We start from the raw sequence: 17,276 nt of genomic DNA on the forward strand, positions 1-17,276 counted from the left end.
ACATCGTATCCTTGGAGGACGTTCTATTTGACCTTTTCCCGAATCCGTCAGTTTCCCGAAATAGCACCCAGTCGTTAGGAGTAGGGGAGTAGCCGCGCCATGCAAGACACGGAAGGAATACTTGCTTCTGCAAGGCTTCTCCGGATGTCTTCGGTGTACGGCTAACACGGCGGAGCTATCGCCTGTTCACGGTAATTATGGTTCGGAGGAATCAATGACGACTTCGGATAAATCCGCCCCAATCTGTTATTGTAAACAGTTTGGTCGGCTCTACCAGCGATCATAGTCTACAGGTGGACATAATTCATATAGCTGCCACCTTTGCCGTAGCCGAGTTTATGCGCGGCTGAAGACTGGCGGGAGCACTTTACATATGATAATACGTTGGCTTTCGCCCTCGACACCCACCGGTGCTCTATGTATGATCCTCTAGGATCATATGAGTTGTAATTATTAACAGAGGAATACGACAGGCGGTACGAACATCGGTAGCTGTCCTTGAATACGTATTTACAGGTCAAGATCGTACGAGAAGTTCGTGCTGTGGGTTTGCTAACAATAGTGAGTTGGTTCTGACTGGTTACCAAGATGTGGGGAGGCGGATTGGACGATTTCTTTTTTACGACTTCTCTTGGGCGCAAAGAGGCGAACAAAGAGGCGAACAAAGACGCATTCGTTACTATAATAGTTTACTATTGTTATTGATGCTGCACCACGATCGCATCTAGTTGACCCTGTTACTTTTCCCAGCTGGCCTGTCGCAAGGCCTTGTTTGGGATTGACGAACTGACGAATATGCAAAAGTATGCGAAAGTATGCGCGAGGCGCTCTAAACCCCTGCATTTGAGGATCAACCGCGGCGGTTTAGGGGCTCAGGTTTGACTTGGCGGTACTTGGCGCCTATGATGATTCCTGCCCAGCCTTCTACAAACTGGGGTTGTTTTGCTAATGTGTAAATTCATACGTCCAAAACGAGCCTCTTCAAATACTTTCTAGTTACTCATTACCGATTACAAGGCTAGTTTGCTCCACGCGTAAGGTCCCAGGCTGCCCAGGTCCCATAGGTACTTTTAAGGGGTTGATCTTGATGGGGCGTGCTTTATGGGGTACGTTATTATTGTACCTATTGTATGATCCCGTACCTAATACCTATCTAGGTACTTAATACACTATGCAACCAGCTGACAATCTTTTATTAAAAGACAATGCCCTCTCATCTCTTTTTCGGTTTACCTTCTGGAGTTTGCTTGTCGTCTCTCAATTTCCCGCCCACGTTTCTTTATTCTCGTATTTCTCCGGGTGAGAGTGGATCGTGAAGGTAAAATTTTATTTGTCTTCGTTACTCTTTGACCTTGACTTATCTTCAACTCTCTACCTTTTCGTTTCCGCATCACTCTCTTGAACTGAACATACTTCTCAACTTTACTTTCGAATCGGTGATTCGATCGTAGCCTTTCATTTTTATTATTAAAAAAAAAGTACATACCAAGCCCTGGGTTTCGTATCACTCACTAGGTGTTTCCAGCGATATCACAGTATTGGATCATTCTCGATTTGTCTGGTACAAAGAGAGTTGAAATAAGACAATTAAAAAAAAGCCGGACTTACAGCTTCACACCTAAATCGACAAAATGGCTCCAAGCATCGCTACCGTTCTCGCCTCTCTCCTCGCCCTTGCCCCGTTGGGAGCAGTCGCAAGCCCTTTGAATTTATGGCGACCTTCTGCACCTGCGACGACTTCAGATTCTTCGGATGCTTCAGCTGTTAGTAAATTAGTAGGTGACACTATAACCAACGCTGTAGCCGCCTTTGTCAGCAATCCAAGTGCAAAAGATATAGTTCCCAACTCATACATCGTCGTCTACCATAAGAACTATACCGACGATGAAATCGACCAACACCAAGCGTCTGTTAAAGTAGCCGTCAAGAAGCGCAACCTGAACAAGCGTGGGCTTGCCGGTCAGCTCCTCTCCACAAGAGTCCGCACATTCGCCATGTCAGGCTGGCGTGCTATGGCCTTAGATTCGGATGATCTCATGATGAGTGAGATGAACAACTTGTCTATGGTCAAGTACGTCGAGGCCAACACCTACGTCAAATCCTCTCGCCTCGTGAACCAGAAAAACGCACCTACTGGTCTGGTCCGTCTAAGCCATGCTCAGGCTAATGGACAGGGTTACGTGTTTGACGATGCAGCTGCTGGCGAGAATATCACAGCGTACATTGTTGATACCGGTATTATGGTAACGCACGAGGATTTCCAGGGACGAGCTGTTATGGGTTTCAATGCTGTTGAGGAAGAAGAGGTACAATATTGACCCCCCTACTATAATGCTGATTTCAGCATGGCGTTATAGCGTTGCGGGACTCGGGCTAACAGTATGACTAGGCTACGGATTTGAACGGTCACGGCTCTCATGTAGCGGGCACGGTCGGCGGTGCTACGTAAGTTTTGAACATTTTTTCTTCGTTCTTATTAGAATATCCCTTTGCAGTACTAAGATTTCTTTTACCTGTGTTTAAATAACTGTTACTTTGAATACTAATTTTATCTTTAGTTTTGGAGTAGCGAAGAACGTGCAGTTGGTTGGCGTCAAGGTCCTAGACGCCCAAGGTGGTGGTACTAACGCCGATGTGATTGACGGTCTCAACTTTGTTGGCTCGGACGCCAAGAAGGGAAAGTCTGTGATGAACATGTCTCTTGGTGGGCCCGCTTCTCAGGCCGTTAACGACGCCATTGAGCGCCTCTTTTCTAATGGTGTTGTTCCGGTTGTTGCCGCCGGAAATGAGGCTCAGGATGCTACCAATGTCTCCCCCGCAAGCAGCCCCAATGCCATCACTGTCGGTGCCATCGACCAGACCAATGACCGACGTGCTAGCTTCAGCAACTTTGGCAGGTTTGTCGATGTCTATGCTCCTGGTGTCGACGTCGAGAGTGTTGGTATTTCTAGCAACCAGGCTACCGAGACACTAAGCGGTACTTCCATGGGTATGTTTTCCCCCAATTCCTAGTCAATAGGATCAATAGCTATCTGAAGAAGTATCTAACAAACATTACAGCGTCCCCCCATATCGCTGGTCTCGCGGCCTACCTTATGTCCCTTGAGGGCCTCACTGATGCTACTGCCGTTTCGGACCGCATCAAGGAACTGGGTGCTGCTACAGGTGCTACAGTCGGACGGAATGCCAGGGGCACCACCAATGTCATCGCTAACAACGGCAACCTATAATCCAGTGCGCGATGTTCTCCACGCCTGATTTACGGAGTGCTTCGATTCGAAGTTGGAGCACCTCACCCTATCGCTTTCTACACGTACCTCATCTCAGCACACATTGTTATCAGCATCTAGCGAAGCATGAATTCAATACTACATATAGCGATTTTTAACGAGAGGCGAACGTTGGGCCTTGTTTATACTCATTTTTATTTCTCATTTGGGAAGGATATATACGTGTGGATAGCGTAGCGAGATGTTATGCTTAAAATAGACGAGCGACCATGCATTATAGAGAAGATGACAGATGTTCTACGGACGAGCTAGCGGTTTAAGCGATTTCCTGTCGCTGCACCAATATTGTGTATATTTGGGCGGGTAGATATTCTATTAGTATATAATCAACTTCAGCGATAAAATACGTTCACTTAAGTTCGCCCTATATGGTTCATCTCCCCCTTCTAATACATAACAGAGCTACTATAACACATTTTACAAGCAATAATTCCAAGACCTTAGAAAAGCGGACGTTATTCCGTGTGTGAATATCACGGTAATATTAATACCAGCCTACGCAGTCCCGACCCTCAAAGCCGTCGCCGCCAAGAGACTCTCGGGGCTTACGCGATACGTCGCGGGACATGAGACAAAATATTGAAGCCAAGATGTTAGTCTCTAAGGGCCTGAGACTGTTGAGGATGAAACATATCTTGGCAAGCCCGCCGCCACCCGTCTCGAGCATATTCCACCAATCAGTTATTTTATTGTCCGTATCCTAGGAATAGATTGTGAGACAAGGCCTACCATCACACAATGTCGTGTTCATTGCGGTAAGCTTGTGTGTGTATCGGTGTTTATTTATTTATTTGCCTCGTGGACACTTACGTCGGCTGCGTTTCGCGGCTAGTTAGAAATCGTTGTCGGATCATCGCGAACAAGATGTTGTATCAAGTAGTTAGTATTGAGACCTGTAGTAAACACTAAGACTAATACACGTGGGTAGTTAATGCCTTCCAATCTCCCCTGTCTTCTCTTAGAACGTATCTCTGAGGCGCAGTACGAGGGCAGGCTATTGTGACATCGCATAGTTCTGGACCTGGATTATCGAATATTTTTAGTTCCTCTTGCTCGAGTTGACTCTATGGAGATGTTGCCCGTGGCATGACTTACCACTACATATGTATCGATCATCAACTGGCCGCGGTGCCTATCGTCGAAACTATGCGGGCCTTTGCCTGATAACACGTGGGTAGAGACCTGAGCAACATCCCATACGATATTATAACCGAGCAAAGAAGATATATTTACAGTAATACGACTCATACACCGAGACCTACCAGGACAAACTTATGTTCTTCCCAATAGGCAGTGTTAGACTGCCCTCGGACTGTGCTTGCGGCGCATAGAGCAGTATGATCTCAGCATAGAAACCCGCTCTGTCTACCATGTCAGTACAACGGTCTAGCGCGACGAACACACATACCTCCTGATCACGCAGGGTAAATGTCTAAGCGGAGCCGACGGGTCCCCCTTAGGAAACAAGTCCAGACTCTCAGGCTCGATGAACTCGGAGGAGGCTGACGTTTGGGATCCGCGTAGTCGGTGCCTGTACAATTGATGAGCAACACGTTCTGTATGCCAACCTTCTTCGCGGCCTGGGCTAGTTCGACGCAGATATCATGCTTGTCCTTATGCGCTGGCGGAACTAAACAGATAGTATCGCAACCCGTCTCCTTGAGCGTATTCGCCATGACCTTCTCTAGTCCGGGAACATGATGAATGATTTTGGCACCGGGCGATTATAGTTCCTTTACACGATAGTGTTGGGGGTATAGTGTTTAGGTCTACTACCGAATCGACCTTGCCGATGTCCGGATATTTGTCTTGTCGAGGCAGTAAGCTGGCAATTAAATGGCTAGTTTGGCCCTCCGCACCCATGATACATACGTTTCGTGACATCCTTACACGATTGAGGGTTCTTGGCAGGTTACAGGCTTAATTACTGTTGTAGATAGTAATTTAGGTGGAAATAATAACATCTTATATTAGTTGAGAAATGCTAAAGCTCAAGACGCTGAAGTATAGCCCGATCGTCAGTGTCACCATGCATCATAACACGGCCAGTAGGAGGATTATTATGATTATTATTCACGTTCTAGTCGCGTTGCTACTAAGCCGCGATTGACTCCCTGCTTTGTTGACCTCCTCCGCGACAAGATACAATGCTAAGGGAAGACTTACAACCATGCCATAACTCTGTCAAAGGTATTGGGCAGTATTATGTTGACGATCCACGACGGGGGAACCCTATCTGGGAATTGATTAGGTTCAAAGCCCGCCGTGTGCCTACGAATCGCAATGGACCCGGTACTCCTCGCCATAAATTTCAATATCAGCACTTCTCGGCACAGCCGCAGTCATTGAGAAAGACTGGACTGTAATTTGACATCCGTGCTTGTTGCTCCTCGCCCCTTAGGCTATTCCTGGATGAAGGTATTGGACATATCGTACAACGAAAAACATGCATCAGTTACAATATTAGTATATGTATATTAGTAAGTATTATAAAGAGGATGCCTCATCATCTCGTAGCATGATCTGTCACGCCTTACCGCATTAAAAGTGATATAATAAACGGCGATCCCCCAAAGTCCCGCCAGCGTCACTTACGTTATCATACACCTTTCGGTCATGTCGGTTAATATGCCCGTTATAACTCCTCGTGAGCTAGTAGTGTCGTGGTTGTCGTAGCTGTCGCCTTGGCCGCATCTCTTAAACTGGATGCGGCTGATTTATCGAAAATCACGTCAAACCTCGCTCCCATATACCACGCCAAACCAAGCTATTGGTATTTTGTTAGTTTAACCTCGCCGAACGAGACTTGCGCGGCTGTATCACGTACCATTAGACCGGAAACCAATAGAAGCACGAATACAACAGATCCGACCAATAATAAGGCTTCCCAGGAATCATTCGAGGCTGCGTCTTGTACCTCGCCTTCCGCTTCCTGCACAGCCTGCAGCTTCTTTGCGTCTTGCGTTGGGAATAGAGTTTCAATGAATTGCTCAATCTGTTCAGGTAGGGTCAGCGCTGATTAGCTTTAGCGATGAGAATATGGAAAGGTGGCTTACCTTGCCACAAGCCACACTTATCTCAAGGTAATGAGGGTCTCTTGGGTCGTTCTTCTTCGCTATCCTCCTTGCATATCCTCTGAATACTTCGCAAACGACTCGCAGGTTCTGCGTTGATTGCATCATTAAGTTGCAAGCGTCACCCTTTGTTATCTTGATGTGACTATAGAAGATCTTGGGATTTTGAAAGACGAGCTCGAGGGTGGCGATAGCCATGGTCTGCGGAATTGCGACGAAGTTGAAGACGCTCTGCTCCTTGATACCAGCCATGTAAAATAGACATTCATCAGCATGCTTTAAAGCGTTGAGTACCATTTCAGAACTGCACTGGAGAGCCTGTGTACGGTTCTTTGGGTTGAATAAGTCATCCCAGTTGTCAACATACTTGCTCCAGATGTCCTTAGGCCAGAACCTTCGCTTGTCTTCGAAATCCTCATGAACATCACGGATGATATTGGTCTTTTGTAAGAACTGGCCCATGCTCTCAGAAAGCTCCATGCGGTCGAGTAGAGCGGGGTTCGCCGTATTGCCTTGTACGAATATGCGAGTTAGGCCCTCCCCGACTAAACCAGCAACATAATGGCAGTATTCCTCATACTGCTCAAGCGACTTGACACCTTCTTGGAACTCAGCGTTCACGGCGTAGTCAGCCATACCATTACCCATCTTAATGGTAATATCTTCGATGATATCATAGTACTTCTTGTCGATCTTTCTCATCTCTGCGATCACATCGTCGAAGTGAACGAGGAGCTCACGATCCTTCTCGTTAGGGCCGTTCCCATTGAAATTCCAGCCATCAGTTTTCAAGTACTTGTCGAACTCGCGTAACATAGGCTCTTTTGTCTTTAGCGGAATGGTCATGTCATCCTCGATGGTGTCCAATCCCCTCAGCACGAGATAAAACAGAGCGATGGGGACCAGCATTTCAGGTTGTAGCTCTTGAATGACAGTGGAAAAGCTGCGGCTAGTCATGTTCAGGAAGTGAAAACATGATCGTAGAGTGGGCGCCTCCTTGGCGGGATCACGCCTATGAACCGGCTCATGCCAAACTTTCCTACAAGGTGAAGCTTCGAGTTAGTGAAATGTATACTAGAGAGGATAGGTGATAATAATAGGAGTGATCCTACCATTGTACGATGGACCGTAGCTGGTTTGGGTGGAATAGGTAATACAGAACCTCGCCGAGGCCACCCATTTTTGCAGTTGGATGGATCTATTAAGCGGTATATGGGAAAATAATGTGAGAGCGGTTAAGGGGGAGGTGTCGGTGTGAATAGACCGGGTATAAAACTTTGGGAGTGAACACAACGCGGTGGTGAAAGAGTGATAGTGAAGCGAGCGCAGTGGTGTTCAGGACAGCATTGCGAAATGAATTATTATTATAATAGTAGACTAGATATACTGATGATCGGGACGGAAACGGCGTTTTGGTACGAAAAAGAAGTGTATGTGTTTTCTAGAAAATCAAGTTTACTTTTTACTCACACCATGTAGAAAAAGATTGGCGGGAAGAAACTAAAAAGTCCGTCCCCACATCCAATTTCGAGGACCCCAGCAATTGGGAATGGCGAATCAGAGCACGAATTTGTCAGCCCACTAGAAGAAGCGAGGCAACAAGCTCAGGTCTGTCTGAAAGGAAGGGACTTAGCTCAGGAGATCTAGTTGGAAAAACTCCACTGCGGGGTATGAGCGCCGAGCTTAGTGGATCGGTGGATCAGTGGATGCATACTTTGTACATGTACCTTACATACAAATACATTTTTTCAACTTAAAGAAAGGAGGTTATTTTTTAGGTTAGTTAACATTAGGTACGTTTATGTAGTATTTGTACGTGCGCTAGTACTTCAACTAAGTATAAACTATGCAGGTACGCTTATGTACCTAATAAGCAAGGCGGCATACCGTTATCGTAAACCTCCTCTATAGGGCGTTGGTACGTATACACCACATACATTCTCCAACTTTGCGCTTGCGTTGACCCAAGAATTAGTTGTATAGGTAGATCTTGGCTGTGGGGGCGGTAGACAATGAACTCCGGATGGATTTGGTGGCTTATGAAGCGGGTATGCTACTGTACTGTTGTAGAATGAGACTACCATATAAGAGGTTGAAATCCCAGAAATCGAGATTCCGTATCAGGGATAAGATTTAATGTACCGTTGCCAATAAATAATATTTTAAATGCGGATATTCTCCAAAGACTTCAAATCGTAACCCATTGATAATTTGTCAACCCTTTCAATTTATATCTATAGCTACCTAGGTACCTAAAAAAGTTTGCATATGTATATGTAATTCATATCTATGAAATTTGTACGTATATGTATATTGGTCCGAATGGAGCCTTTCCCAACATTGCCGATCAGCCGGAAAGTTTGGGCGCACACGCCCGCGTACCGGACCCGACGTACATCACCAAGACAATTTTGCCCCTCCTATTTCGTAAAACTCCTGAAAGCAGTAATTGTACAATTGCTAGAAGGGGTAGTGACGACCCCTAATCAGTACTGCCTGTATGTCGTACTTATCGTACCTATATTAACTTGATAAACTTAATACCATAACTTCCAATTCTTGCAAAAACAAGAAGCTACGATTAATAATTAATAAACTGTAAAATTCATAGTTGATCTAACATTATATCATCCTTCTTACTTTTCTCAAATTCATCGTCGCGAAAACCCCACTACTCCTTAATTCTCACGCTTTAGGTTCAAGGGGTGTTGTCTCCCTGCCCCCCTGTCTACGTGTCTTTCATATCAACTACACCGATCCGGAACTTCAACGCCGAAGAGCAGCATATCGGCTATGGCGACGGCCGATGGAACCAGAGAAAATATATTCCTTATTTGGGGTGGTAGGGGATGGATTGCGGGTCACCTCGAGAAGCTTCTCAAAAGTCAAGGCAAGGAAGTCTTCAGAACGACCATCCGTATGGAAGATCGTGCGGCCGTGAAGGCAGAGTTAGATGCTATCAAACCCACTCACGTATTAAACTGTGCGGGATGCACCGGCCGTCCCAACGTCGATTGGTGTGAAGATCACAAAGAGGACACGATTCGCTCGAATGTTATCGGAACGTTGAATTTGGCCGACTGCTGCTTCCTTGCCGGTATTCACTGTACCGTGTTTGCCACCGGTTGCATCTATCACTACGACGACGCCCATCCGATCGGTGGTCCCGGGTTCAAGGAGACGGACCAAACGAATTTCACGGGTAGCTTCTATTCTGAGACCAAGGGCCACGTCGAGGAGGTGAGATGACAGTGTTAACCTGCGGCTTGTAGTTCAGGAGCAGTTTGCTTACACGATTCCTAGGTTATAAAATATTACGCAAACTGCCTGATCCTCCGCTTGCGTATGCCGGTGTCAGATGATCTACATCCACGCAACTTCGTCACTAAGATTAGCAAGTACGAGCGCGTGGTTGATATTCCGAACAGTAACACGATTCTAACCGACCTTCTGCCGGCATCCATCCTGTTGGCAGAACATAAGGACACAGGGGTTTATAACTTCACTAACCCAGGCGCTATTAGCCATAACGAAGTATTGACGCTTTTCAGAGATATAGTGCGTCCAGGCTTCACATGGAAGAACTTCACCGTGGAGGAGCAGGCCAAGGTGATCAAAGCTGGCCGCAGCAATTGTTTGTTGGACACGGAGAAACTGGAAAAGAAGTTGAAGGAGTATGACTACTCGGTGCCTGAGGTCCACGAGGCTTATAAGCAGTGCTTTGAAAGAATGAAAGCTGCAGGGGTTAAATAAGCTTGGACACAAGCCACCTAAACTGGTTTGTCGTATGCCATGTGCCGCATACTCTACGTTTTATCGTGTAAACTAATGGCGCTACGGGATGGACTTCTTAAATGACTAGTACCTAGATAGTTAGATGATTAGGTATGGAACTGCGCAGACTTGGACTGGTTTGCATTAGAGAGAAAAGGGGTGACGTTTCGTTATACCCCCTCATAAGTTGGTTAAGCAAGAAATGCCAAGATCTTTAGAGACAAGTAGTATGAGACTCGAACTATTGAGAGTGACAAGTTTCAAGTCCAAACTCATACGGCCCAACATAAGAACAGTATATAAATGAGATATAAGTGATATGTAGGTAGCTTCATAATATACAGGCATCTTTAAGTTTAAGCAAGCACATGTATCTGATTGGGACGGTGGGGCAGAACTGGACTCAAAAATCGACCCCGCCTTGGTATTGAGAATATTGTGCTACCTGCACTATCAGATGTTAGCGGACTACTTCTGCCTGCCTACATACATAGGAGGTATGTACCTCAATAGGTAGGTACCTAGTTACTCAAAAATGTGGCGCTAGAACACTGTGCCACAAGCCCTTATAGGCTAACATTCGTCATAGGTACAAGGTATTGTAGCTGATGGTCTTTTTTTTCTTTCCTTTTTCTTGCTATGAGGTATTCTTCAGCATTCCTTCGTACCTACTTACCTATGTAACCTAAGGTATGTGATCAGCTGTATCCTTATCCCATCTCTCTTCAGACATAACTTCCTATATTCATCTGACCTACATCCCCACCTACATATTTCTCCTAATAAGTTAATAATTCAAGCATCCTAACCTAATCATCTCACACTTACCATCCTTTCACCTACCTCATCTCTGTTAAATCCTAATTGCTCTTGTCAGGATTCACGCTATTTAGCGCCTATCAAATCCACCCCGCAACCCAATACCCTACACCCGGACCCTTCGCATTTGTATTTGCATCTGTGACTGGTCAGAAGAGAAAGCATGGTGGCAGCAGTAGATACATCATATTATGACGCTCTCGGCGTCCAGCCAACAGCTACCGAGCTCGAGATCAAGAAGGCATATCGCAAACTTGCCATCGTCCATCATCCAGGTGCGCGCATCCAACCGCGGCCTTATCCGTTCCTACTAACAGACACCGCCTAGACAAGAACCCAAACGATCCAACTGCCCACGAAAAGTTTCAGACCATCGGCGAAGCCTATCAGGTGCTTTCCGACCCCGACCTAAGGAAGGCATACGATAAATATGGAAAAGATAGTGCTAGGCCCACCGAGGGCTTCGTCGACCCCGCCGAGTTCTTTAGTAGTATTTTCGGCGGCGACGCCTTCGTCGACTGGATTGGCGAGATTAGTCTTATGAAGGATCTTACTACCACCATGGACATTACTATGGCCGGTGAGGAAGAAGGAGAGGAGGCAGAATTCCCCGGTACTGAGGAAGCCATACGCGAGAGTGCAAAAACAACTAATATCGATGCTACCGGTACTACTAGTGCGCCAGCGCCAGCCGTCGTCGTTGAAGAAGAGCCTGAAAAGCCAGCCGCCGAAGTACATCACAACGTTTCTACGGATAAGCCATCGGTACCCTCACGCGGTGCTTCTCCAAGCCCTACTACTTCCGGTATAGCGACTCCCCTCTCTGGTACATCGACACCCTCGAGACATGCCATTCCCATCCGGCCCGCGCTCATGGACCGTCCGTCGGATGATGCACAGTTAGCGGGACAAACAGAAGAGGAGAGAGAACTACGCAAGAAGGAAAAAAAGAAGGGATTATCCAAAGAGCAACGGGACCAGCTGGTCGCCTTCGAGAGGGAGCGCGCCAAAATTCGGCAAGAGCGTGTCGATGCTCTCGCTTCAAAGCTTATCGATCGTATATCAGTATGGACGGAGACAGATAAAGGCCCTGATGTCACCAAGGCCTTCCAAGACCAGATTCGTCTCGAGGTGGAAAATCTCAAGATGGAGAGTTTCGGACTCGACATTCTACATGCCATCGGCGCCGTATACATATCGAAAGCTACAGCACTCCTCAAGTCACAGAAGTTCCTCGGCATCGGGGGCTTCTTTAGCCGTATGAAGGACAAGGGAACACTTGTCAAGGAGACCTGGAACACCATATCGTCGGCCATCGACGCTCAGCAAACCATGGAGGAAATGGCGCGTATGGAGCAGGCTGGTGGCGAGGACTGGACCGACGAGAAGAAGGTCGAGTACGAGCGTAGAGTTACTGGGAAGATCCTCACGGCTGTCTGGCGCGGTAGCAAGTTTGAGATCCAGAGTGTGCTACGTGAGGTCTGCGACAGTGTTCTCTATGATAAGAAGGTACCCCTAAATAAGCGTTTAGAGCGAGCAGAGGCGCTTATTATTATCGCGGATATTTGTCAGAAGGTAAGCACCATTCCACCTCGCGATATCTTGGCTCATCACATTTTCATATTACTCATAAATCATCTGCTGACACCTTTCTAGGCCCAGAGAACGGAGGAGGAAGGCGAGTATATGGCATTTGAGCAACTGGTAGCCGAAGCAGCTATCAAGAAGGAAAAAGAAAAGGATTCAAAGAAGAAGGGGAAAGACAAAGATAGCAAGAAGGTCGATGCACACAAGGAATAGTCGTAATAAACCCGTCTTATTTAGGGGTACGGACTCTAGAGACACCCTTTATTGGAAGCGACTAGGGGTATATTCAAAAGTTCATGGTTCCTGCATGATACCCTTGAAACAAAGATTTAAATCAGTCTGCATCAACCCGGCCACGCTATCCAGTTGACGTCGGAATTAAACAGGAGGCAGAAAATCTGGGGGAACTCAAGCTCTCTAGCAGCTTAGGAAGTTCAGCGGGGGAGGACGGATAAGCTGATCCGGGAAGGAGATGGAAGATATCATAGGCAGCTCTTACGCTTCATAGACTGGTTTTAGGGAGTCTTTGGCCAGGATGGGATAAAAAGCTCCCCCTAATATTACGAATGCATGCACGCGTCTCTGTGAATGGAGATATAACCCACTCTACCCCTTGGTTTCTAATATGTTCTTGAAAACGTATTGTTGTGATATTGGAGAAGTGCTCGTAAACGTAGAGATTTCCGTCGTATAGCTTAGTTCTTCTTGTTGGCCTTTTCCATGATTACGGTAGGCAGTGATCGTCGAGTCACCAAGGTGTAGGACGATAGTCGGTCATTAACTAAGAACCAGCACATTTAATAGACCATTTTCTAACTGTATTTACAGATCTACGAGCCGCTGATTTTATAGAACATATCCCCTTTGTAAAACCGGGGTTATTAAATACGTAGCAGGTACATGTAGCAGTACATAAGGAGTGCTCATGATGCCCTGATTTTGATATATATACGTAACTAGAGTTTACCAAGACGGGACAATGGCAGTAAGCAATTAGCTGGCAATGGAGATAATAAATTGGAAGACCGTAGAATACGAATGTAGTAAATGGGTTCAGAAGAACGGTAGTCTATGAAGTTGAGTACCTTAACCCATGATTAATGTAGACGCCTATCTCCCTCTTTCCAGAAGCAACTAGGTCAAGTGGAGGCTTCAGAGCGTCCTGTTTCATATTGAGAATTCTGCTACGGACATGACTAGCCAGTCGACATTAGCAGCCCTCACTTCGTGGCACCTGAGTCGGCATCACTTAACATCATAACAGAACTGTGGTTACAAAATCACACCAATAAAGCGTAACGCTGTGCCCCGAACTGGGAAGTTCTAAATCATGACAATCCCAACCGAGGCAATATCTGCTGATGTATAGAACTCCTGGCGCTAAACTATTCAATTGTTGCTATCAACCCGCCAACTTTGCTCTTTCGGAGCATATAGGCAGCCTCGCGCACACGGCCGGGAGGCAAACAAGAAATTCCTCGGCAAAGTCGACGTCCACGTATGTGCATCTCCGAGTGTGGCTCCTGATAGAACTTGAGTTCACCTCCTATAGGTGTTTTTGTGACCCCATCTATTTTGGGCGTGTGTGTGAGTAAGTGCTGGCTCTTTTATTCGTTATTGCTTTAGGGTATCACTGAGAGTCGAAAAAGAAAAATAGAGATTTGTCAAGTGGTGTGGAGATGGTCTATCGACTCAACGCCTGTCCGTCATAGTTTATGGGGGTATCCATTGGTGGTACAGTAAAGGATAAAAAAGAACGACAAAAAAAGGCTGAAAGACAATTGAATATAAGTCGCCTGGTACAAAAATGTAACTCTAAGGCGCCGCAGTTGGTTGGGTTATATGCTGTGAAGAATCGTATCCAAAATAGAAGGAATCTCGTACCAGTACTGATGTGCTGTAGCTGGGGGGGGGGGGGGGGGGGGTATAATAATATCCAACTCTTATCCTCCCTCGACTTGGAGTTCTATTCCGCTATCCCTATCCTGTCGTTCCGAACCGCCCCAGCTTGCTAAACTAATAGGGTCGTCTAGAAATTTTTCATCGAATTCAATCGTATTATCAGATATACTATTTGCGGTTGAAGGTCGATCCTCCTCTTCGTCTGGAGCCAATACTCGTCCACCTAACTCCACGCCGGTGATCGGAACACGATACTCGAGTGCCTTCTTCCCTTCATTGATGAGCACCTCGGTCCAGTCAAGGCATCTTCTAATGCTTTGGTTGATCTTCTGAGAATCAACAAGCAATTGTTGATGCTTTGATAAGTCAAGCTGCAGCCGTTCCTCATCTCGTTTTCGGTGTCTTGCGTCCCGTTCTGCGACGACACTTGGGTCAAGAGATTCGTTCAGTGAATCACTGTCGGATAGCTCCTCCTCCATATATTTCTCTTCCTCTTGCTCCTCTTCCGCTTCAGACTTCTCGTCAAGGTCGGAAAGGTCTATTGTCCCTATTCCTGGCTCTGAGGTATCTTCTGATGATATTTGACTAGAAACTGCGGTGGATGCAGTAGAAAGTCGACCTGCGCGGGAAAGGCGCTGATACCTTCGCAACTCTGAAGTTTGTTTCCGCAGCCGACGCTCAAGAGTTCGGTTGATGGCTTCGAGAGACGCGTTTGTGATCTGTAGGTCTTGAACTTTGCGTTCACGTCTGGCGTTCGCTACAGCTTCGTTCACCGGTTCTGTGGGATTGGCTGGGCTGGTAGGACTTTGTAGGCCTGATGGGGCTTCTTCTGGGGATGCACACTCTTCGTTCTCGGCAAGCTCCTCAGCTGCTTGAATTATAGAAGCGAGTGTCAAAGGGGCCGGCGTAGGAAGTACGGTTATAGGAGGGGAGGTTTCAGGTGATACGCGAGAGCTCGTTGGCTTTGGGGTATTGGAACCATGGTCTAACTTTACTAAGCTTCCCGCACGAGAATGGCCGCCGGGTCTTGATGTACCAGTGCTGGACCGGCGGAGCCCGGGCGATGGCGCTAGCTGAGGAGCGGATAATGCCTGCGGACGTCCTAACAATGGGATGTTGGCAGTCTTAGACGGAACTTGCGAACCCTGGGACGGGAACTTCGCCGGGGAAGCAGGCCTCTGCACGTGAGTATGACTATTAACCGGGGGGTTTGTTGCCGGGCGACTGGAAGGTGGTCTAGGAGCTGTTGACACTGTCGAACCCGAACTACGGGATACAGGAGGTGTGGGACTAGACCGCGCTTCTGGAGTCCCATTGGCGTATATAAATTTGCCGGAAAGACTATCCTGGGAGTGACCGAGAACTGGTGCAAGGGGCACCGGGTTAGAGGGCTTGTTCTCTATCATATTTCCATTGGCATAGAAAAAAGTCGGGCCCTTCGCCTGGACCGGTTTAGAAGATGACGTTGGGCGAGGAGGTTTGACATCGCTCGCGTGAAAGAACTTGGATTCTAAATTACGGGCAACTTCTTGCCTCCCATAGCCGGTCGTGTCTGGAGATACGGAGCTAAAGGAGGCTCCTGACCTTCTCATAGCATCCCCCTCTATCCTCGGGCTCGGCAGGCCGAAGCTGGACCTGTGATCCCAGACATCTGACCTTTCCGGATTGGGTGTACCATTCGGTGTATTACCAGCACTTTCGGCACGGGTTTGCCTCGAACCAGAGCGAGGAGTGACGTTGGTGCTAAGGTGAGATGGAAATGATGAGTCGTCGAAGTAACTTGAGCGATTAGGTGGTGCTTCTCGGCTGGTATTGATCGCGCTGGGAGGATGTTGACGCCGACCTGCTGGGGTTGCTACGGCGGATAGAGAGGGAGACTGGGTTCCTGTCTTTGATGCGATCTTAGGGGTTAGGGGGTTCCTATTTACGACCCTTGCAGCAGAGGCGCTAAGTGAAGGCATTTGCGATCGGCTCGAACTTGGATTTGGGTTGGCAAGCGGAGGTGAGGATGTGTCGAAGGGCATGTTTCCTATTCCTGGCTCCTTTAACAGGGGAATTGTAACAGGCGCTGCATTTTGGGACCGTCTCTTTAGGGGGCCTCTGGAGGACGAGGACGAGGACACGGACGAGGCGGCTGCTGCTGTTATGGAGGTCTTGGCAATAGTAGTGGCTGTGGTGGAGGTGGATATTATTGTTCTCGTCCCTGTCCGCGTACCGGTGCCCGTGCCCCCAACGGTCCTAGGGGGCTTACGTCCAATTGATACCAAAGAATCCGAAGATGGTGGTCGTTTTAACCCCGTCTTAGTTACGGAGTGATAGTTCGAATTTGAGGAGCGCGTGTTGGTGGAGGAGGGTGGTTGAGTTGAAGATGTATGAGGGATGAAAGTCGTGTTGTGCATCGTTAAAAGTGATAATTACCTAAGGCACAGGCAATTTAGGTAGGTCGAACCCATGTTTTTTTCCGTCTCTCTTTCCTTCCTCCCTGAAGGTCGCAATTGCATATGATGGCCTGAACGGCGCGGTTTAGGTCTCCACTAATTTGGCCTATGGTTACTATTACTGGTAGACAAGCCCTACCTTCCAACGGACTGTAGGCGACCGAACCCGTTTAGACTCCTTTCTATTGGCGGTAGACCGATACTAATTGAGTTCGCTTGTGCAACAATACTTGATACCTGCATGTACCTCTATAGCATGTGATTGTTTCTTATGAAAGCGTATATCTGAACAATTATGGGAGAGATGAGGAGAAAGAAAGAAGAAGAAAGAAAAAGAAAAAGAAACGGTAAGGAGGTGCGTTAGAAAAGAAATCGTCTGGAATGAGAGACAA

The 17,276-nt window shown here is 47.1% G+C and overlaps 6 protein-coding genes across 6 annotated transcripts; 3 read left to right on the top strand and 3 right to left on the bottom strand.

Annotated features, from left to right (window-relative positions):
• The first annotated feature begins 1,237 nt into the window (after positions 1-1,237).
• F4813DRAFT_280705 (subtilisin-like protein) lies at positions 1,238-3,418 on the top strand. Its single transcript, XM_049240480.1, has 4 exons — positions 1,238-2,306; positions 2,390-2,445; positions 2,559-2,989; positions 3,061-3,418. Exons 1-4 carry the CDS (start codon positions 1,632-1,634, stop codon positions 3,228-3,230), a joined length of 1,332 nt encoding a protein of 443 aa, XP_049095044.1. The 5' UTR covers positions 1,238-1,631; the 3' UTR covers positions 3,231-3,418.
• Positions 3,419-4,548: 1,130 nt separating this feature from the next.
• On the bottom strand, positions 4,549-4,966 carry F4813DRAFT_393993 (uncharacterized protein; the record flags this gene model as incomplete). Its single annotated transcript, XM_049247505.1, has 2 exons — positions 4,549-4,651; positions 4,710-4,966. The coding sequence occupies 2 exons, from the start codon at positions 4,964-4,966 to the stop codon at positions 4,549-4,551; spliced, it is 360 nt and encodes a 119-aa protein (XP_049095045.1).
• Positions 4,967-5,714: 748 nt separating this feature from the next.
• On the bottom strand, positions 5,715-7,775 carry F4813DRAFT_280736 (farnesyl-diphosphate farnesyltransferase). The gene is made up of 4 exons (XM_049240481.1): positions 7,477-7,775; positions 6,347-7,403; positions 6,118-6,285; positions 5,715-6,057 (listed from the first exon to the last, which is right to left on the bottom strand). The coding sequence occupies exons 1-4, from the start codon at positions 7,542-7,544 to the stop codon at positions 5,926-5,928; spliced, it is 1,425 nt and encodes a 474-aa protein (XP_049095046.1). The 5' UTR covers positions 7,545-7,775; the 3' UTR covers positions 5,715-5,925.
• Positions 7,776-8,662: 887 nt separating this feature from the next.
• F4813DRAFT_375799 (NAD(P)-binding protein) lies at positions 8,663-10,508 on the top strand. The gene is made up of 2 exons (XM_049245049.1): positions 8,663-9,604; positions 9,668-10,508. Exons 1-2 carry the CDS (start codon positions 9,158-9,160, stop codon positions 10,115-10,117), a joined length of 897 nt encoding a protein of 298 aa, XP_049095047.1. The 5' UTR covers positions 8,663-9,157; the 3' UTR covers positions 10,118-10,508.
• Positions 10,509-10,717: 209 nt separating this feature from the next.
• Positions 10,718-13,156, top strand: F4813DRAFT_280761 (DnaJ-domain-containing protein). The gene is made up of 3 exons (XM_049240482.1): positions 10,718-11,232; positions 11,286-12,532; positions 12,614-13,156. The coding sequence occupies exons 1-3, from the start codon at positions 11,121-11,123 to the stop codon at positions 12,755-12,757; spliced, it is 1,503 nt and encodes a 500-aa protein (XP_049095048.1). The 5' UTR covers positions 10,718-11,120; the 3' UTR covers positions 12,758-13,156.
• Positions 13,157-14,469: 1,313 nt separating this feature from the next.
• Positions 14,470-17,241, bottom strand: F4813DRAFT_375804 (uncharacterized protein). The gene has a single exon (XM_049245050.1). The coding sequence runs from the start codon at positions 16,843-16,845 to the stop codon at positions 14,488-14,490; it is 2,358 nt and encodes a 785-aa protein (XP_049095049.1). The 5' UTR covers positions 16,846-17,241; the 3' UTR covers positions 14,470-14,487.
• Positions 17,242-17,276: the final 35 nt, after the last annotated feature.

This window comes from Daldinia decipiens (genome assembly GCF_022478715.1).
Source record: "Daldinia decipiens strain CBS 113046 unplaced genomic scaffold F4813scaffold_53, whole genome shotgun sequence".
Classification (NCBI taxonomy): Eukaryota; Fungi; Ascomycota; class Sordariomycetes; order Xylariales; family Hypoxylaceae; genus Daldinia; species Daldinia decipiens.